General features: G+C 39.5%; 1 protein-coding gene across 1 annotated transcript in view; it reads left to right on the plus strand.

The window, feature by feature from the left end:
• The window catches only part of Fras1 (Fraser extracellular matrix complex subunit 1), a 442,676-nt gene that overhangs the window by 302,871 nt on the left and 117,429 nt on the right, over positions 1-22,376 (plus strand). The window contains exons 29-31 of the mRNA XM_008843691.3: positions 2,032-2,358; positions 12,292-12,445; positions 20,067-20,242. Of these exons, the coding sequence (XP_008841913.1) occupies positions 2,032-2,358; positions 12,292-12,445; positions 20,067-20,242 (657 nt within the window). The remainder of the gene's footprint in view (positions 1-2,031; positions 2,359-12,291; positions 12,446-20,066; positions 20,243-22,376) is intronic.

A 22,376-nucleotide genomic window follows, 5' to 3' on the forward strand; every position in this document is an offset into this window, starting at 1 on the left:
TAGATAGATAGATGATAGATAGATAGATGATAGATAGATAGATAGATGATAGAGATGATAGATAGATAGATGATAGATGACAGACAGATGATAGAGAGATAGACACCTAGATTGATAGATGATAGACAGACAGATAGATGATAGATAGATAGACAGACAGAGTCATAGCTGTAGAATTCTTAGTTTTACATATTTATATCCATAAATTGAACAGCAATAGGGAAAGACATCTTGGGGAACCAAGCTACAAAATACCTAGACCTCATTATAATGTCAGCCATGTTTCAAGGAAGGACATACTGTCGTGTCTTCATTCCCAAAGTAAAAATGACCGTGGAGCATAGATAGCAGCATGAACTAGAAGAAGTGACCGCTGCGTGGTATTTAGACTTAACTCAAGTATTTCTTAATGATACTGTCACATAAGTTGTAACTTGGAGTTGAGAGGCTAGAAATTGACCCTAAGTTAAGTGTATCAATCTTGTTTTAATTAAAGCTAAGACAAGTGATTGTAGACATGGGCCAGTCTTGGGACATGGCTTAGATGGTCCTTAGTAGTTAAACTCAGATATTTTAGTTTTGATTTCTAATTTGGGCTGATATCATTTTGCCAGTGAAAGATCTGGGGTAGGTCAAGTAATTTCTAAACTGAGAAGGTGAGGTCCCACAGTTTTTTTTTTTTTTTTTTTGCCAAAGTCAAGAGAGCAAATGATAAAGGCACATCTTAATTTTATTTATTATGCGATAAGCTTTTATCATTTCAACTTTTTGAAGATGGAATTTTTGAAAGGATGTTCAGCTTATAACATTCCAGTGCTGTCTTGAGCCTCCCTGAGATCTTTCTCATGCCAGTTAATTTGGTCTTTTTTATTTATGGATTTTGATATCACCTTTGACCTTCCCTCTTTCAGAATATGAGGGTCTGTTCATTTTCCTGGATAGACTCATCACTCTAGAGCTCTCACCCAGGAATTCTGAGTAGCTGCCTTCTGGTTCCCCATCATGTGATTACTATAGTGATGTGTGGGTTAAGTATTATTTTGATGGAGTGGGTAGCTCCCAGGAGGCCAGCAGAGTGCTTATATAGTTTTAAACCATTTGGATTAAAGCAGTCAGTGTGTTGAGAAAAGTCCTAGACAGTTCAACTTCAAATGATAGAAAAACTAAGATAATGTTTTCTTTGGCTTCTGGCCTGATATATTCTCTCTCTCTCTCTCTCTCTCTCTCTCTCTCTCTCTCTCACACACACACACACACACACACACATACACACTCACATTTGGCAGGTTGTTTTTTTTTTTTTCCCTGTTGTGGTTCATTAACTTTTATCTCTATGAAAGAATATTTTATTTACTTATTCAGAGGCAAACCTTTCAATCTGAAGGAAAACATGTTTACTTTGCTGTATTAGCAGTGTCACCAGATTTGGCCAAGTCTTACCCACCATGAGGGTATCTGGCTCTATAACCTGAATTGAGGTGGAGATATGTTGAGATTTGGGTGAAAGGACTTGAAGAATGCGAGGAGAGAGCAGCAACAGCACGAATTCAGAAAACAGACTTACCTCACTGAGTCAGTATGCTGCAGTATGGCCTAGAGTGAAGTATTTATCTCCCAAGCACAAGCCCCCACGTTACATACCTCTCATTAGTCTTTCTTGGATACAGATCTCTGTAGCTGATTGGGTTTCCTGACACGGAGCTGTTCTCACTTGTAGTGCAGGGGATGTAGTACAATCCAAGATGGCAGAGAAATTAGAAACTTAGAAGCAAGTAGCTCTTTTGGATTACATTTTATCAAGGCTATGATCTTGAAGTGGCTTTAGAAATCTCTAGAACCCAGAGGTATGAAGTCACCTCAGTTGCTATGACCTACCACACCTTTGACAAATGCTTTCACTGTGGAACAGGTTGGCACTTTAATGAGCTTCTTAAAGGCTCAAAACTGTCAACTGAGTTGGACACACTGCTATCTTGTCCACTGCATTAAACTATTAAATAGCTCTCTTCCTGTTCTCTTTCAACTCCACAGGCCCCCTATGTGCTAAGAAATGAGGTTCTCCACATCAGCAGAGGAGAGCGGACAACCATCACCACTCAGCTGCTTGACATCCGGGATGATGATAACCCACAGGATGTGGTTGTAGAAGTGCTTGATCCTCCACTTCATGGCCAGTTGCTCCAAACACTTCCGTCTTCTGTAGCCCCTATCTATCAGTTCCGTTTAGATGAGCTCTCCAGGGGCCTGCTTCTCTATGCTCATGATGGCTCAAACAGCACATCCGATGTTGCGGTACTGCAGGTCAATGATGGACACTCCTTCCAAAATATACTGTTTCGTGTGAAGAATATGCCCAAGGTAGGTATCATTTCTAGGGTTTCAGTTTTCATGTGCCTACATGTGAAAGTTCACTTATGTATATATTGTCTTTTTTTTGAGACAGGGTCTCCCTGTAGCTCCAGCTGTCCTGGAACTCACTAGATAGAGCAGGCTGGCCTCAAACTCACAGAGCTCCACCTGCCTCTACCTCCCAAGGGCTGGGGTTAAAGGCATGCACCACGATGCCCAGACGATATTTTTTTTTTATTTTAAAATTTTTATTTGCATTGTTTGTTTTTAAAAAAATAACATTATCAGCCGGGTGTGGTGGCACACGCCTTTAATCCCAGCGCTCGGGAGGCAGAGGCAGGTGGATCTCTGTGAGTCCAAGGCCAGCCTGGTCTACATAGTGCGTTCCAGGACAGCTGGAGCTACAGGGAGACCCTGTCTCATAAAGACCATAAAAAATAAAAATAAAAAAATAACATTATTGCATTAAAAAGTACTTCATATAGGTAGGAGAATTTGGGAAAAGAGTGAATGCCAAACTTGCATTAGAGCAACAGTGATAAATTTCACAGTATTGTTGAAGCTTAGTAATTAATGCTCAAAACTTTTCTGTACCTAAGCCTCAAAAAATAGTAGACATATTTTTGCAGTACTCACAAAATTAGCCTGATATTCATTCAACTGTTCAAACAATTTGTTAGATGTTATATAGGTGCTTATTAAGTATCTACTATATAAGGTCAGGGTAGTTTGTTAGGATCATTGTCAATATGAAGATTCTTCATAAAACGAGACACACAAACCATCTTTTTTGGTCTGCTGCCATTAAACTGCGCTGTGAGGATCCTTTTGTCTCTCCTGCCTGAACATGACCATGAGGACCAAGGCAGCTCTGTTTTTGTCTCCTTCAGAGAGTGCTCACGAAATGGGACACTCACTGTCAAGTAATCTAAATGAGCGGAAAGGAGTAAGTTCAAACATTTCATTCGCCTAAGTGAAGTGGGAGGGAAGAACGTGAACACAGACTTGGTGTCCCCAGGAGCACTTGCTCCAGGCGGCAGGCACAGGCTTTTCGTTCCGAGCCATCTTTTCATGTTTTTGCCACAAGCACTTGCACTATCAGTAGCTGAACATTTCATTGATGTTTTTCATTAAGTCAACTTGCTTTTTTATTGTGGTCTCTGCCTAATCAATACTACTTGTAAAATCATGAGCTTAGTGTAGAATTATACTTTTGCTGAAAGAGTAAAACTAATATGTAACCATTTTATAAAATTTTATCTAAACACTGCATCAGATATTCTTAGATACAGCCAATGGTGATATTTACCACATCTTAGGAAATTCTGAGCTAACCTACACTGGGGCAAACAGGCCTCCCAGGAAACATTTTCCAAAACTTGCTGTTATTTCACTGGAAACTCCTTACTCAGTTGTATCACAATTGGCTCTTTCCCATGGTAATAGATTGAAAACTTGTAATTTTTTTAGCTTTTCATTCTAAATATCACTACCTGTGGAGATGTCATTAGTGATTAGTTACAGTGGTAGTTTTGCTGAGGACAATGTAAAATCGCTGTCGTTTTCTCACTGGTGATCACTCAAGATGGACGGTGTTCCTGCAGGGGAACAGAATGGTCTGCTAACTAGTTATCTTCTCTCATCTTCAAGAGGAGAAATGATGACAGGAGAGAGATGGAGTTCGGGAAGGCTGATTGTGAGGCAGTGCTGGCAGGTGGGCACCTTGTAGCTAACCCTAATTATCACGCACTCACGATCACCCTTGAAGATGAGGCTCCGTTCTGGGGAGATGAAGTCTAGACAGACATGGAAAGTTTTCTTTTCTTCCTTCCTGGATTCCTTCCAAAGTTTGCAGTGGGTTTCAGCGCAGTTCTCACCACTGACTTTCCTATCACAGTTTCGATCTCTGCATTTGGAACTCAGTTTAGTGCGTTGCACAATCATTTTGTGGGGGATGGCTCAGGATGAAAGGGCATTTCTAGGATTTTTGTTGCTCTAACTAGCAAAACAAAACAGAAAAATAAAATGTAATTCACAAGTGAGGCATAAGACACAGACTTCAGAATCCTTGCAGTATTTGTACCTCGTGAGACATCCCAGTATTTACTGTGTCTGTTGGTGAGTCCTGAAAAGCAAGTTTAGGTTATCCCTCCTCCTTTCATCCTCCCATCTCACCATGTCCTTTACTGCAGTGGTACCTAGCCAGGTAGTGCTCTGTACATGGATAGGACAGATAATGACACCAGTGTACAGACCCTCAACATATTCAGTGCATGCTAATAATCAATTTGACTGTAATCATGATATTAGTATGCAAATAGATACTACTTTTTGATTTAGGAATTAAAATTTTTTATATCTTTTCTCTTTGCCTTTAGGATTTCTTGGTGAGGAAGGGTTAAAATACTGGCTCTGTGGCCTCATTTCTTCTAAAGGAATTATAGCACAAGTCGAAGATGTTTTGTTTAGTTTTTTAAAATTTATTGGACACTAAAACTTTATGTGAATTATTCCTCTTGATCTTCCCGTTCATCCTGTGATGTTTGTACAATTATCTCTAATTTACCAAAAGAGGAAACTAAAACACAAAGAGGTTTAGAAACATCCATTTTCACAAAGGTGTTTGGAGCCAGAGCTGGGATCCCTTTTGAGTGTGCCTGCCGCCCACACTTTGCCAAGAGCCCCTTTTCATTCTAGCTCGGAGTTTTCAATATTCTCAGCGTCTATCATCTCGTTCCCTTGATGGACAGAATGAAGACAATAATTTATTCTTTTCTCAGTGCCCTATCCAAGCAAGCTGGGCCCCACACCTCCTGGAATCTTCCCTCTGGACTCACCACAGCTTGCTACAAGAAAGACTATTTATAATCATAGGTCTTTGGGGCCTAAGAAAGAAAACTGGCCTTACCTGTTACCGTGTCTGGTAGACTTGTGGTTGGATATGATTTGTTTCATTCTAAGAGCCATTTCTGAAGATGGGCATGAGAGTTCTTTCCCTGAGGCTGCCTACCTGTTAAATGTGGAGACAGGTCAGTTACTGGCTGGTGTCTAGTTGGTGGCTTTAATGGAATGGACCAGGGATTTCTATTTAAGTTCTTGTGAATAGACCTACAAGTAAAACCCAGTATTGCTCAATGGAAAACTTAGACTGTTTTCTATTCTTTCACATAGGAAATAGAGATGGAAGCTTTGTGTAAAGAGGGACTAATTTAATTTTATTGTCTTGAGCAGGGCACATTGTAGGGGTTCAGTATGTTTTTGTTGGGTGGGGAGGGTGAGCAGAACTGTGCAATGGCTTGGGGGAGGTGAGTGAAATCTGTCTGCCTCCCAGGCTGTCTGTGTCAGGTAAGAAATGCTCAGGACATCTCTGCTGATTCTGGGGTGGCTTGTGTGGGCTGAGCAGAACTATCAGTTCAGCTCTATTTTTCTAGTTGTACACTACTTCCCCTAACCATGGCCTGGCAGTGCATAAATCTGACTGCTATCTCTAGGGCTGGGGTGGCTTGTGTGGGCTGAGCAGAACTTCCCCTAACCATGGCCTGGCAGTGCATAAATCTGACTGCTATCTCTAGGGGTATGCTGAGCTACCCAGGAGAAAATAGAACCTGGAATGATGTTGAAACGTGTTCTGTTGGGGCAGGAGGCTGAGGAGAAAAAAGATGGGAAAAAAAAAAAAAAAAAAGAATTCTCTGCTGAACAGGCTTTCATTAATTGGGTGACTCACCAAACTCAAGCCTGCTAGAGATATGCTTCTAACAGTGCTCATCTAAGGGCTAAATTATGGGAAGAGAAGAGTCAGCTCAGCGGTGGGCATCTCTTCTGCTGGGTTTTCAAGAATTACCTGCTTTTCCATTAGTTAAGGTGCCTGTGGAAGTCGTGACTTTTTCCCCGCTTTGGCAACTAATCTGGTGATCTTCCTGGTCTCCTTCGAGCAGTTCTTTTCTGCAGCTGGGCAAGGCTTTAATGTTTAAAGCTCCCAAACACCATAGTATGAATTGAATGGAAAATTCTGTCTCTGAGAGTCCCTTCTCCTGTGGAATTGCCTGTGCACAGCTACAAAGCCCTACTGTGTTCCTCTTCATCTCACACATGCCTCTCACTGGAGACCCTACAGAGGATAGTCTGATGCAATGTTTTTTGTGAATTTCAAATGGCAATGGTATAAAAATGTTTAATTTTATGAATCAGAGTCTGTTTCACAAAGAAATCCTTGCCACGTGTTGGAGTTCCCCTTTTGGGGAGGTGAAGAGCTTATTTAGCTTGTTCAATTCAATGTCTAATAAAGTACATCTAGAAAATGTCTATTGCTGTAACTATTGAGATTTATACCAAGCGAGGTTGTATGTCCCTGAGCAAGCTTCTAAGCTCGTATTAACAAGCACAAAACCATCCTAATGATCTTTTTTCTCTTCCTGCTGGTAAATTTCACTTCATACCTTCCAAACCACTTATTTTTTCCCTCAAGTCCAAAATCATCTGTGTGATTAAAATTTTAAATCTATGGTATAAATGACCTCTTGAAAATTCAGGTATATTTTTACAGAATAAGTAAAAAAGACAGGGCCACTATTGTATTCAACCAAAGTCATTTTCTAAATAGTAGAGTTTTGACTACTTTGATCTGAAATATTTTGGCCCAGAGCTGGTCTATGCTATTGTTTGAGTTGAAGTTTTATTATTTATGACTCAGCCTTCAATTATGGTTTGTGAGATGTTTTCTCTAAAGGATGGAAGCTTGTAGCCTTACTGTGGTTCATAACATTAATATTTTTACTCCTAGTACAATATGAAATGGCTGAACTTTATTACCAGCATTTTTATCCCTATTATTCTATGAAATGAATTAGAAGAACTATTTAAAGCACTATTTTAATCATGCCCTCAATTTTACTCTTTGGGATTTCATTGCCTACTAATGTACTTTAGAGAATACATAAAGCATCACTGGGCAGGAGATTGTTCAACTAGTAAAATAGCTAATTTATTGAGCTGATTGGAGTATGTGTACCAATGTGCAGGAAAAAACTGTAAGGAGAAAAAGAATTCCAAAATGTTAGAAATTTGGGGAAAATTAAGTTTTGGCTTTTTGCACATTTTAGCTATAAAAAAGATATGTTATATAGCTTTCTGCTGATCTCTTCTTGAATATTTCTCTTCCCTCTCCCCAAAAAGACACAATAAAAACAACCATCCTCATGACAAATGGAAAATGTATACTTATTTTTCAAAAATGCTTCACTGGGTAAAAACATGAAAAGCTCTACATATTTAGTATATCGAACATGATGGATCTGGAGATATGAACACAGTATGAAGTCATCACTACCTCAAAGTCACAGATACCATCACTTTCCCACGTTTCCTCCTGCTCCCTCTACCATTGTTACTTATCTTTATGGTAAGAAGACTTAACATAGGCTCAGCAAGTTTTAAGTGATCCACAAGCATTAGTAGCTATAAGCTGTGTTGTATAGATTTCCAGAATTTATTTTGTAGAACTGAAACTTTATACCACTTGACCATTAGCTCCCATTTCCCATGTTTCCTGCCCCAAGTCAACCAGAGTCAACTCTCCTATGAATTTGACTATTTTAGATTCCACGGATAAGTGAGATCATGCAGCTTTTGTCTTCTTCCTGTGTCTAGCTTATTTCTTTTAGCTGAATATCTTCCAAACCCATCCACGTTGTCACAGTACAGGATTCCCTCCTTTTGAAGGCTGAGTAATATTCTGTTTTTCTTTGTGATTTGACAGTTTTTGGTAATTGAATGCATTGATTTCTGTTTCCTTTTTTCTATGTCTTCTGTGGGTTTTGTGATTTCCATGAAGATTGCATAGACTTACTGTTGCAATAATCCATTTTAAGCTAATAGTAACTTGGGTTTAATCACATATAACTTTCCACTTTTACTTCTCTATTACCCCCAATATTTTGATATTTGTGTCACAATTTATTTTCTTTATCTAATTAATCCACTAACAGATTTTTATGGTGTAATTATATTAATACTTTTGTCTTTTACATTTTTATATTAGAGTCATATCAAACAATGTAAAAGTCATGCAAGTAAACACACACACACACACACACACACACACACACACCACTGTATTGTGTATGGGAATAACAGAAAGGAAAAAGGTCTGTACATGTTCAGGATAGGCAAATTTTTTTTCTGAGTGTTTCCAATCAACAGTTGGTTGAATCCATAGATTTAGAGCCTGTAGGTGCAGACAGACAACTGTACCTTCTTCTGCCAGTGAGTTTTCTACTTCCATTTGTTTTCACATTGTTGATCAGCACCCCTTCATTTCAACTTGAAGAACTCTAGCATTTCTTATGAGACAGGCCAAGTCGTAAACTCTGTTAGCTTTTGTGTGGAAAAGTCTTTATCTCTCCTTCATTCCTGAATGACAGCTTTGCTATTGAATTATTGTTGGTTTGCACTTTTATTCTTTGATTATTTTTATTTTGTTTGTTTATAATGTGAAGGCTTCTTTGGATTCAATTCACTTGGTCTTCGGGCTTCATTGATTGGTCTGAGTATTTCTTCAGACTTGGGGTATTTTTTGTCATCATTTCTTTGCATAAGGTTTTCGCTCTTTATTCCTCCGCTCTTCTTTTTGTTCTTCAGACTGGATCATCTCAAATGATCTGTTTTCAGGTTCATCAATTCTTTTTTCTCTCAGTGGGGCCTGCTGTTGAAGCACACGAGTCTTTTATTTATTTCATTCATTTTATTCTTCAGCTCCAGAATCTCTGCTGCTTTTTAAAATGCTTTTTGCCTTTGGTGAACATCTCATTGCTTCCGTGATGTGTGTTTTGTCTTCCCTGTGTCCACTTGTCTCTCCTGCTTCTTTGATGTTGCTGTCTTACATCTTTTGCTCTGCAGTCATAGACATCCGTTTCTTTAGGGCCAGCCATTGTAGCTTTATTTTCTTCCTTCGATGATGTCATAATTCTTTGATTTATTTTCCATGAAACTTTGCAGTGCTGATTGCATTCTAACAACCAGTCACCTCCTCTAGCCTTTACTGCCCAGTTTCCTGAGAAAAATACTTTCAACACGCAGTTCCAGCAGAAGATTTTGAAATTCTTTGAAAACATTGTCTCTGGATATGCTAACTCTGCTTTTGACCTCTCTTCTGGAGAAATCTGAGGATTTTAGGTCTTCCCTTGAAACTGAAAAGCCAAGCGGTGTGCTGAAAGCCCTGTTCCATGTGTTAGTGCTCTGGTGTGTTTTAGGTTACTTATTTGCAGCGTACTGTCTGAAGAGGCTCATGTGCAACTCTGTGAAGGTGCATGGGGTAGTCACTAGGGGTTGGGGATGGGAGTGCTTGGAGTCCTGGGAGTGCTTTATTAGCTAGTTGGAGCCTATAATTTGAGTATCTTATGATGGAATTCATGAGCTAGTTAGTACGACTCTCAGCTGTTCCACAAGATTATGACTACAAATCCCACTCCGTTTTCCTTGCTTCTAGAAGTTCCAAGGATCTTTAGCTAGCTCAGGCTTTGGACACTGGAATTTCGTGTTTCCCCTGAGGGAGAAGAATCCAGTTGAAAGGTTCTCTCTGGGCACTGAACTGATATGGAATGGCAGAAATGAAGCTTTCATCGGGGAGCTAGAATCTTTCAGATGAATTCTAGACCTCTGTGATCATCTTGTCACCTGTGGATAGTTGTTAAAAGTAGAGTTGCTTCGAAAGTTTGAAGGCTAAAACCTATTCTGCAATCTTTTTGAACCCAAGAATTTATATTTCTTGTCCTTAGTAATTGTTTGCTTCTTCTTAAGTATTAAAAAGAATAATTGAGAAATGGGGGCATTGTATTTTCAGAACAACCATCAAAAACATTGCACTCCATCCTGGGCCATACTCCTTATGCACTGGAATGCCTGTGTGTCTTTTAGGCATTTTCAAAGTGAATATTCAGATTCATGAGGTCTGGTTCAGCAGATCTGGGGTAGACCCTGAGATTTTTTTACATCCTAATAAACCTCCAGGTGCTTTTGAAAGAGCACACTGCCCTAACACTGACTTAACAAGTTGCACTGTCTCCTAAATAGTTGCCCTCGCATCAGAACTGTAGAGAATTGCACTGATAAAGTACAGTCAAGACAGAGATGCTGCAGAGAGTCATCTGGGGCATGTGTGCTGACATCACAGTGCTTACTAGCTTGGAATATGAACAGCCAAACTGCCTGTTTAGTCCAGCAATGTCATTGTTGGTATATAATTGACCTCTACAACCAAAAATCAAAGTTGATTAAGCTGCTTCTAGTAGAAATAGTTTTAGCAATTAGAAAACCTGACCCCATGGATAGTATGGTATGCTAAACTCTGTTGTAGCTAGAGCCTCTGCTTCAAGAATTCTCGTACACCATGTGCAACATTTTGAGCACACTTTTGACATGTTTGTCAAAACATAATGTTATATCCATTATGAAAGGAGGAATTTTTCTCCTGAATCAGTGAGGGTAGGAAGTGCCTTCTCTCATTTTTCTGGGTGCCATTGGACTCAACGTCCTGTATGTGGGGTGGAAATAGCCACAACTGCCTTGTACAGGTAAAATACACAAGTGCCAAGTAACTGCCAAACAATCGCTCTCACCTTCTCTTCCAAAAAGTCTCCTCCTTGGGGTGCTGTTTGCTCCGTTGTTTATTGGTGTATATGAAAGTGAAAATTTAGAAAAGCATTTCTTCTAAACTGCCCTGTTTTAAAATTTCGGGCTCACTGATTTTTAGCATACAAAAAAACAGACCTGAACTCTGGCAGCCTCGCCAGTCTCGTTCTCCGGGAAAGGTCCATGATGAGGCTCTGGAAGAAAGTGCCTGATTGTAAATCAGCACGGCAGTACTTTTCAATGACATTAGCTTCAGGATTTGGGCACGATCGCCTTCGAGTGCCTAACACGTGATTTCTTCCCACCAGCTATTTCCCAGGTGGTGTTACTTCACTTTCATTCAGCCCTGAGGTCTGGACTCTGCTTCTGTAGTGTTTCTGGAATCTAAGCTGTTCAATCCTTTCGCCTGTGATTGCCTTCACATAGATTCTTCTTGTTTCCCCTGAGCCTTTGCAAGAATGTCTACAAGGTTGATCCATGCTAGTCGCTGCCGTGTCTTGTCCTTGGAGTCTGTCTTTCTAAAGAGGCCGATCATGTTCTTATTCTGATCATCCTGTTTTCTTCCCTAAATACCCTGTTTCCTTCCTGGCGCCTGTGAGATCAACTGAGACTTCACTGTAGCTTCTTAAGACGGTGTCAATTTTCATCCCACCCTTGTGTGGCGGTCAATCTCTGCCAGCACCAAACTCTGATACTTCATTCAGCACGCAGTGTGTTGTCATCATTTTGCCTTTGCCCCTCTGCCTGGACTCTGTTCCTCTACCTTGCTTCTTAGAAAGCTAGTTTTTGTTTTTGGTTCATTTTTGTTACTCGCAAAAGAAATGGTATTTCTTTAGGAAACGCTTCCCGAGACCTCCGTCCTCTCTCCCCACAGCTCCCTCCTGGAGTTGTGAAGCATACTGATTATCTGTGCCTCTCCCACTAGGCTGTAAGCCCTGTAGTTTAGTGTGTTTCTAGCCTTTTCACTCTAGAGAAGGAGCTAATGTATTATAGTTGCTTAAAGAATAATTCTTAAGTAATATCTAGACAGTGAGTATAGAAAGACAGGCAGAGAGAAAGAAATGGACTAAATCTCCTGAATGATAGGTTACTTATTGATGATAGAAAAAAACAGAATATGGATACATGTATCTGTATGCATGCATTTCCATGTATCTACACATAATGGACACACATGGCCCATAATGTAATTCTAAATAAGGAGTCTCTCTTATTACACGATCATTAGCAAGAATAAGCCCTGATAATTTATATTTTTGAGGAGCCACATTTCCTGACTCTGTGTGGACCCAATGCTGTATGTTTATTTCATTTTAGAACGATGGAGATCTTCGGCTTGTGGCTAATTCTGTGGTGTGGGTTCCAGAAGGGGGAATGCTACAAATCACCAACCGAATCTTACAAGCAGAAGCTCCAGGTGCCAGAGCCGAGGACATCATCTACAAGATCACACACGATCACCCCCAATTTGGTAACTTCATTCTTCGGCATGATTTCATGTTGCATTTGGAGGTTTAGGACTTGTTTTACACAATGCCAGCATCAAGGCTATAATTCATATGAGCTGGGCTTTTTAATCTTTCATATATCTCACAAAAAAACCCAGACTATTCATGATAATTGTCACACTGTACATCTTTATGGTAGTGTGCTGCATTTTATAAACACGTTATATGTAACATCTAAGACAATCTGTTTTTAAGTAATTTCATTTTGCACGTGAATAGACTATGATAAAGCAGTTTTCTAACAGTCACTTAGTTAACAAAAATCAGTGAATTTTAGAGTTCTGGCTCTCAAATTCCCCCTGTATCTTTCTCAGACCATGTATAAATTTCTTTTTCTAATTAAAAATGTTTATTTAAATTTATTATGTTTGTGTGTATGTGTGACTGTTTTTAAGTAATTTCATTTTGCACGTGAATAGACTATGATAAAGCAGTTTTCTAACAGTCACTTAGTTAACAAAAATCAGTGAATTTTAGAGTTCTGGCTCTCAAATTCCCCCTGTATCTTTCTCAGACCATGTATAAATTTCTTTTTCTAATTAAAAATGTTTATTTAAATTTATTATGTTTGTGTGTATGTGTGAGTGCATGGGTGGCACGGTGTGTGTGTGTGTGTGTGTGTGTGTGTGTGTGTGTGTGTTTGTTTGTTTGTAGGTAAGAGGACAACTTGGAGGAAGTGGTTTGGTGGCAAGCATTTTTACATACTGACCCAACTTGCCAGCCTAGAATTCTACTTAATAAGGCTTAAAAAGAAATAACACAGAAATACTCTTCTCCATTGTTCTCCATTGTTGCTTCTTCCAGAGAGATAATACCATAACCTGAAAGATTTCCCACTCATCAATTAGAAATGCTGAATACAAGTTAGCAAGAGTTTGGTGTAATTAACTGACCTCCCAAGAATAAAGCACCAGCAGCAGAGACAGCACTGAAGTCAGCCTATGCATGAACTAGTTGCATAACCCTCTTGAGATAAGCTGTGGGCATCTCAGCAACCCAGAACCTGTGTTGTAGTTAGAACTAAGAGACTGTCTAAAACCAGGACTCTGGAAAGGCAGACTTTCCCGTGGAGTAACAGAATAGGAAACAAAAAGTTCTGCACCAAGAGATGCTTAAGAAACCCAGCTGTCTTTCTCAGGATTCAGAGAACATGTGTTGAAATGTGTTCAAAGCTGCAAGCCTTTTTCTCCTGCAGATCAAGATCAAGTTATGCTGTGTGCCTTGTCCAAGATGCCCAGAACTGAGAAGTTATATCAAAGTTCATCTCAGGACAATGATGCCCCTTACATTCCTTGCAGAAGCCACCAGGGACAGCTGTAGAAGGTCCACTCTCAACCAGGCTACACAGAACTTTTAATGATGGGACTTCCCCTATCACTCTCTGCTTTATCCCTTTGAAGTGGGGTCTCCTTCTGAACCTGGAGCTCACGTGTTTTTTTGTTGTTGTTGTTGTTGTTGTTTTTTGTTTTTTTTTTTGACTAGACTAGCAGGCAGCAAGGCTGAGATCTTCAGTCTCCAGCCTCCACAGCGCTAGGATTACTGACACACAAGAGACCATGCACAGCTTGTTCCATGGGTGTTGGGATCCACACTCAGGTCCTCCTCCTGGTTGTGTCACAAGCAGTCAACCACTGACTGAGCCACCTCTCCAACCCTGACCTTATTTTTTTAAGACGTGGTGTCTTACTGACCTAGAGCTCATAGTTCTGACTAGACTGGCTACCAGACAGCCCCCAGGATCTGCCTGATTCCACCTCTCCGGAAATGAGGTTACAGATGCATACTGACATATCTGGCTTTTACATGGGCGCTAGGGATCTGAACTCAGTTCCTCATACTTACACAGCAAACATTTTACCCACTGAACCATCTCCCCAGGCCTTGATTAACACTTCTGAAGATCACTGGTCAGCTGTTCATGGACTATTGCCTCTTTGGATCTGTTTGGTAGTTTCTCATTTCTGGATTAGATTCTGTTTTCCACTTTCAGTGCATCTCACTGAGGCTCTATGTTATCACTGTTTTATTGTTGACAGTATAATTCCTTCACTGCAGAGTAATTTTCCTCTTTGTAATTAATAAATACCCTGTTTTCATTGTACTTTCACTGAATCTGAGCTCATTAAGTCCTTTTTCATCTCTAAAAGACTGTAACTTTTGTGCTGTATTAAATTCCCTAACTTTGGGCTGGAGAAATGGCTCAGTAGTTAAGAGCACTGGCTGTTCTTGCAGAGATTGTTCTGGATTTGAACAACCATCCGTAACTACAGTTTCAGGGGAATAGAACACCCTCTTCTGACTCCACAGGCACTGCACAACACAGGTGCACTTACACGCGTGCAGTCAGTACATACTCATACACATAAAATAAAAATAATAAATAAAATATTTTAAATTCCCTAACTTTATCTTGATTATTAAATGCCAAAAAATAAGCCCTCAGCTTCCATAGAAACAGCCCAATGTTTCATTAAATATTAAGCGGAGTAGTGCTGAATTAAATGGTTTTTAAGTAGATGAAAGTTTGCTACTTCTGCCTAATACATGCCATGTAGGCTTTATTGTGACCCTCTTCTACTATAACTCTCTTAATTAACTTCTTCTCAGGAACATAATCTCCGTGTGTCCATTTCTCCCCATTAGTAATAATCAAATCATGTTGCCCTAGGGAACCATTCAAGAATGAGAAAGGTTTGAGGAACTAGACACCTTCAGAACACAAACTACTTACAGTCATCCATCATAGTGAGATGTTTCTGTGGGCCTTCGTCACATGGGCTCCTGGCCACAATGAACTTTAGAACCTTCAGCAGGGCATTGAGCTTCGTATGGATATAGGAACAGAATAGAGCACAAGTCGTTTCTCTAGTACGCACATAAAGGAGGTAAGCTCAGCCAGGCATGGTGGTTCTTGCCTGTAATCCTAGCACTTTGGAAGCTATGGCAGGAGGATTGCTACTAGATTGAGATCCAGGCCAGCTTGGGTTCCAGAATGAGTCAGGGTCTCAAAAATGAATAAATACTGAGAATAAATGTCTGAGAGATGCTCAGCCCTAAGTGACACCTCTTCAGTGGAACCTCTACACCCAAGGCTTATGGAACGTAGCAGAACAGAAGGTAGAGAGAATACTAAAACATCCCTCAACTCTGACAAGCAAAACTTCCTCATACAACAGAGGGCATTGCACACAGAAGGCCACCCTGACCAAACTGTAGAAAATAAGAGACTGCAAAGTATATCCCTGGATAGGACTCCTGTATTAAACCTCACCCATCCATGGCTCAGGGACCATTGAGAAAGAGAAGGAGGAAAAGATTGCAAGAGCCAGAGTTGGTGCATGAACATAAGGAAACAGAGGCTTTCAGGCCACTGGGAACTTGTTCATATAAACATACAACAATGGTGACAGCATGCACAAGACCCATGCTGACTCAATCAGACAAAACCTCAGCATAAAATGAGGGAAATGTGCAGCAGACCCCAACCCTAGCCAAAGAACTATTGGCAACTGATTACTACTGGGTGCGGGAGAGTTGATCTTCTTTAAGGGAGTGACTCTAGATAGACTGATTAGACTCCAGTGGATGAACTTGCACCGAGGGACATCTGGGTACAAATGCTTGACCTGATAGGACTTAACGTATATGTCAGAATGCCTGAAATCCAGTGGGGGTGGGGGACTATGAAGGGGCATGGATTGGGGAGAGGGTCTAAATTTGCTTAAGATCGATTATATGAAATACACAAAAACTCAATAAAATATTTTAAAAATAAATATATATACAAAATAAATAAAATTTTTAAAAGACCTAAATTTAGTTGCTTTCAGATTCAGCATTGTTTTCAAATGTAAGTTTCAATTAATCTGTTGATTAATTGCTGCAGAGGTTTGCATGTAGTATATGTAAGTACCTTGGGCATCATTTAAAAAGGAATCAACTCAGTCTAGTTCATTCCCAACTCTAAATTATTTATCATAGTGTAAGAAAGTATTAATAAAAATGACCTAATGCCAACATAATTCATGGAAATTCAAATGAGATTTTAGTTCTAAGAACAATTTTCTCTTCAAAATTCTTCATTAAAACATAAACTTTCGCAGTAAATCCCAGAGATGACTTTCTGGTTGGCAAGCAGAATTTTGCATCTATAAAGTATCATTTTCTTGTAGTCATAGTATGATCAAGGCAGCAGTGAAGCCCTATACAAAATGCTGGTGAGGCAAGCCAGGCTAAGCAGGCTCACACCAAGAGACATCTGGGTACACAAACTTGACTTGATAGGCCTTAACATATGAGTTAGAATATGTGAAATCCTGTGGGCAGGCTGTGAAGGGGTACAGATAGGGGTGGTCTAAATGTGATTTAAATGTATTGTATAAAATCACAAAAATTCAATAAAAAATTACATTGAAAAAAATGTTGGCTCTGCTTCTCTGTGGCTTGTGCCACACAGAACTTATTTCCTTTGTCTTCTCATGGGCTCCTTACCAAAGCACCGGCACTCAACACACATGGTGGTGAACTCTGTTTATCATGGCTCTTGACCTGTCCTTTCGTAGTATGCCCATCAGTGGCATCCAGCCACCCTGCTGCAAGGTGACCCGTCACTCCTTCCTCTTACATCCTCCAAAGCTGTGCTTGTCAATGTGAATTGTTTCTGTCCCTCACTGGATTTGAATCTGCTTATTTCTTTGTAATCTCTCCCCTGTTAACTTAGTCCAGGTCTCTGTCTCTATTTTAGATTTTGTAGTAACCTCATAATCGGTTAAGCTGTCCATCCTCCTTAACAGGATTTTCAAGGCTAATAGACCCTCTATGTCTATATCTCTATATCTATATCTATGTCTATATATCTATATCTCTATCATCTGTATCTATATCACACACATTCTGTGTTCTAAATGGAGTTTTTTGTTTGTTTGATTTGTGCTGGGGATTGACCCTGAGGCCTCATACATGCCAGGTAAGGACTCTACCATCAAGTTATGACTCCTGCCCCTACATTCTTTGTTCTAAATTGGTGCATGCCACTCACCTGCAGAGCTTCTCCCAGTGGCTCCCAGTTGCGTATGGGGCTGATCTCCAGGATCCACATCACAAACTGCATCTGGATTATCTTTGAATCCTTCGACCCCAGAATGCCTAACACAGTAGATACTACCCAATAGGTACCCAACCACAATTTATTAAATTGGAATTAGTCCATACCCTATAATACCTGTTAATCTCTATGAAAGTGATTTTTTATTTGAAAATATATTTATTTCATAGGCATAGTTAGGGAGGTTCTGCTTAAGAGCAAACAACTAGGAAATAAGCTGTTGAATTTTTCTACCCTGTTCTTTCCATTTTTATTGTGACAATTTCCTTCAGAGTGGTTTGCAACTGTACTCACACTCATGAACAGTTCTGATCCTGGGAAGCCATGTCTGTTAACAGCATCTTATGATGTGAATTTGAACTAGAAGAGATTGGTGATAGAATTTTTGACTTAGGAGCAAATGAAAAATAGTACAATAGAACCAGAGGGAGTTGATTCCCCCACACGATTCTACAAAGAACAGTGATGTATTTCTCTTATTTCAGTTTTTCATTACCATTCAGTATATTTTGTTCATATTAACTTGAATTTAGTGCATATAAATATTAGAATGAGTGTTTACTTGGAGTTAGAAGATAGATTTCTCTAGAGAATCAAAATGTGATGCCAGTTTTGAGAAAAGCAATGTACTGTCAGTTATCCAATATGCCTAATGTAGTAAGACTTTGGTATCTTCCTACACTGCATTTAAAATGGAAAACTCTCTCTCTCTCTCTCTTATTTTGCACTCTTAAAATGGTAGAGTGCCTTCTTTGGAATTTAATGTTAGATGCTGAATATAGTTTGTTTTCAGAAGTTCATCTACTTTTCAGTGTGGTCTTTACTTGAAGGCATATTGTTGTGAAATTTTAATTGTTTCTATAACACCTCTATACTTGTGATCTCACTTAAAGATGATAGTAGCTTCAGGTGAAGAATAAGCAGTAAAAAACAGGTGGTGTTTGGATTCAGATTTACTTGATTCAGTTCAAATAAAGTTTAGCAAGTGAAGGAACAGAAAGCACAATAGTTATCTAGTGGGATAAATACTATCTAGTAGGATAATAATGGTAATAAAGCTTCAGGGCCAAGAATATGAACTTCAGATTGAAATCCCCACTCATCTGCTGACCTGCAATGGATTTCTGAATTTCCCTGACACTGAAGAACTTCATCTTTATAAGGAGATGATAGCATCATTCAGGACTAAGAGAGAACAGCATCAGGGATGGCCAGCATTCTTTTTAAGCACCTCTGAAGTATGTCAGCAGGTTGAATGCCCCTGACCCAACATGCTTGATACCTGAAGTGTTTCAAATTTGGATTTTTTAAAAAATTGGAATATTTTAAATAAGTGGTAAGATATCTTGGAGATGGGGCCTAAATCTAAGTACATTATAATTTGTGTTTCATGTGCATATATCTATATATCTATCTAGACAGATAGATGATAGATAGATAGATAGATAGATAGGTAGATAGATCCTGAAAGTGATTGTGTACAGTATATTTAATGTTCCTTTTTTTTTTTTTTTTTACCATGTCCTGTTATATGAGATCTATTCATCTATTCAACATGGAATTTTCTACTTTTAAAAGCTTGGGATCGTTGATCTTTTTGGGTTCTGGATTTTCCAATTGGGGGTGCTCAATTTGTATTCTTTTCACTTTACCCATGAATAATAGCAGCTTAGGAGTGTCAGTAAGGTCATACATCTTGGAGAGACAGACTGGGTTTGAGCTATCACACAGAGTGAGGCATATCTATGTGCTTTTAACAATATTAGTTGTTAGGAGCTGGAGAGATGGCTCAGTGGTTAAGAGCACTGGTTGTTCTTGCAGAAGACCCAGGTTTGAATCCCAGCACCCACATGGCAGCTAACAACTGTCCGTAACTCCAGTCCCAGGGGACCGACAGCCTCTTCTGACTTCTGTGGGCATTGCACGACATGGGTGCACTTACCTACATGCAGGCAATACACACATACACATGCAATAAAAATAAATAAAATTTTTAAAAAACAAAAACAATATTAGTGTTAATATTTTTATTGGACAGAATTCTCTCAAGAATGTCTTCCACTGAGTTTTTTTTTTTACTCTCTCCATTGTGTTTATAACCTAAAACTTGTTAATTAGAAGACATTTTGTGTTACTTAAAAAGTTGTGTGTAGACATGAATCCATTCAGTGCCTAGTATGTGTCTGTTTACAGCTTTCACTACAATTTGAGTCTCATTATGTAATCTTAATAGATACTAGTCAGCAACTTTATACCTTAACTGGCCTTGAATGACTTTTGAAAAAACAGAGACTTCTGTGTCTAAAGGAGGATTCAATGATATATACTGAGTTTTATGTTAATGTCCTTTCGTTCACTTTATAAAAATAAAGAAGTACATAATTTCTTATGTTAAAAAAGAAGAAATGATGGGAAAGAAGGAGGGCTCTGCTTGCTTTTTCCAGAGACCCTCTCTAACAGTGTGGTCTGTGTTTCCCTAGGCGAGGTGGTCCTTCTGATGAATATGCCTGCTGACAGTCCCGCCGAAGGGCAGCACCTGCCTGATGGAAGAATGGTGACCCCCACCAGCACCTTCACCCAGCAGGACATCAATGAAGGCGTAGTGTGGTACAGGCACTCAGGAGCTCCAGCCCAGAGCGACTCCTTCCGTTTCCAGGTGCCCTCCATGTCCTGAACCCCCTTATTCATGGACAACATGAACCATTCTCTACACTTGCCTCTGTAGGAGAAGAGAGTGAAATTAATAGCATTAAGAATTTTATGAATGTGTTCATTTAGATATATCCACAAGCAGAGTAATCCACAACAAAAAGACAAATAATGAGTGGAGCGTTCAGAAAAAAATTTCTTCTAACTATAAAAAGTAATATATGGAGAAAAAAGTCTTTTTCACTGATAAAATTATGCACTTACAGCCAAACTCAAACTGTTATTAGCTATACTTTGGCAAATAATAGCATCTTTGTGCTGAAATTTCTTCTGTGAAATAGAATTATTGTGAGGATTTTAATTAGCATGTATAAGACATTTAAAGAGAAATTCTTAGATGTGCTGTACTGTCAACTTGACACACCCGAGAAGAGCTGGAGAATTTCCTCTATTGGATTGGCCTGTGGATGTGTCTGTGAGGCATTTTCTTGATGGCTGAGTGATGTCACCAGGCTCAGGCCACTGTGAGGTGCCACCCCTGGGAAGGTGGTCCTGGTTTGTGTAAGAAAGTAGGCTGAGCACAGACCAGACCAGGGGAGCAAGTAAGCAGCATCCTCCGTGGTCTTCAGTTCCTGTCTCTGGATTCCTGCCGTGGGTTTCTGCCCTGGCTCTTCATGATGAACTGAAAACTATAAGGTGAAACAAACACTCTCCTCTCCAGGTTAGTTTTACTCAGTGTTTTAGCACAGAAGTGGAAAGTAACCAGAAAGAGTACCTACAGGTTTGTTATTAGCACTTAGGAAAATTGGTGAAATAGTGAACCATGGTGAGACCCACACAAACTAAAGAGCAGGAAGAATAATGCCATGTTCAGTTTGGGGCCATTAGGAATAAATCCAGAAAGTCCTAATCAAAAGTAAATAACAGTGTTAAACCGATTGGGATATTTAAATATTTTTTTGGTCTTTTTGAGACAGGGTCTCCCTGTAACCCAGCTGGCCTTTAACTCACTATGTAGACATGGCTGGCCTTGAACTCACAGAAATCCGCCTGCCTCTGCCTCCCAAGTGCTGGGACTAAAGGCATGCGCCACCACACCCAGTCAAAATATTCTTTTTTAAAAATAGCATTTTATTGATTCTTTGACAGTTTTTTACAAAGTGTTTTGATCATATGCAGACCCCCTCCCCCACTTCCTCCCAGATGCAACCCACACCTCCTTACTCCCCTCACTTCATATCCTCTATTATTTTTTACTCCTATCCGATCTAATCTGCGTTCCCCATAAAATGTCCTTGAAGGAAATTAAAGTAATAAACTATTAAGAACTTTTGAGGAGGAGGAAATAACTTAAACACTTACATGAAGTGGACAATATTTTATACAAAAGAAAATTGATGATACTGTTTATTATTGAGCAGGAAAGCACAAAATGAGTAGGCCAAGTGTTTAACCCAAGAAACTAAAGAGCCACAAAGAAAAGCCAAGGAAATAAAACAAAGACTTCATAGAGAAAAGCAGAAGAATTGATTAATTATAAAACGCTACAAATGATAAATGAGTACAAAGTCCGATTCTTTGTAAATAACAATAAAATTACACAAACCTCTGGCAAGAAGGAGTTGGAAGTAAAAATTAAACAGAAATACAAAGAAATGGTGAACTATAAGGGAGAAAACATGTTTAAGCAGGAATATAAAGAGGAATTTGGGAAGATGTCATAGAAAATATATCTGTTGGGGCTGGAGAGATGGCTCAGTTGTTAAGAGCACTGACCTGGAAGAAGACCAGGTTTGAATCCCAGCACCCACATGGCATCTAACAACCATCTAACCATCTGTAACTCCAGTTCAGGGGATCTGACACTCTCTTCTGTCATCCGTGGGCACAGCATGACACAGGTTCACTTACGTACATGCAGGCAAAGCACTCATGCACATAAAAAAAATAACTAAATTTATAAAAAATATTTTATTACTTTTATTTTATGTGTATGTGTATATTGCCTGCATGTAGGTAAGTGCGCCCGTGTCATGCAATGCCCACAGAGGACAGAAGAGCCTGTCGGATCCCCTGGAACTGGAGTTACAGACAGTTGTTAGCTGCCATGTGGGTGCTGGGATTCGAACCCAGGTCTTCTG

This window comes from Nannospalax galili, unplaced genomic scaffold (assembly GCF_000622305.1).
Source record: "Nannospalax galili isolate Female #2095 unplaced genomic scaffold, S.galili_v1.0 scaffold440, whole genome shotgun sequence".
Taxonomy (NCBI): domain Eukaryota; kingdom Metazoa; phylum Chordata; class Mammalia; order Rodentia; family Spalacidae; genus Nannospalax; species Nannospalax galili.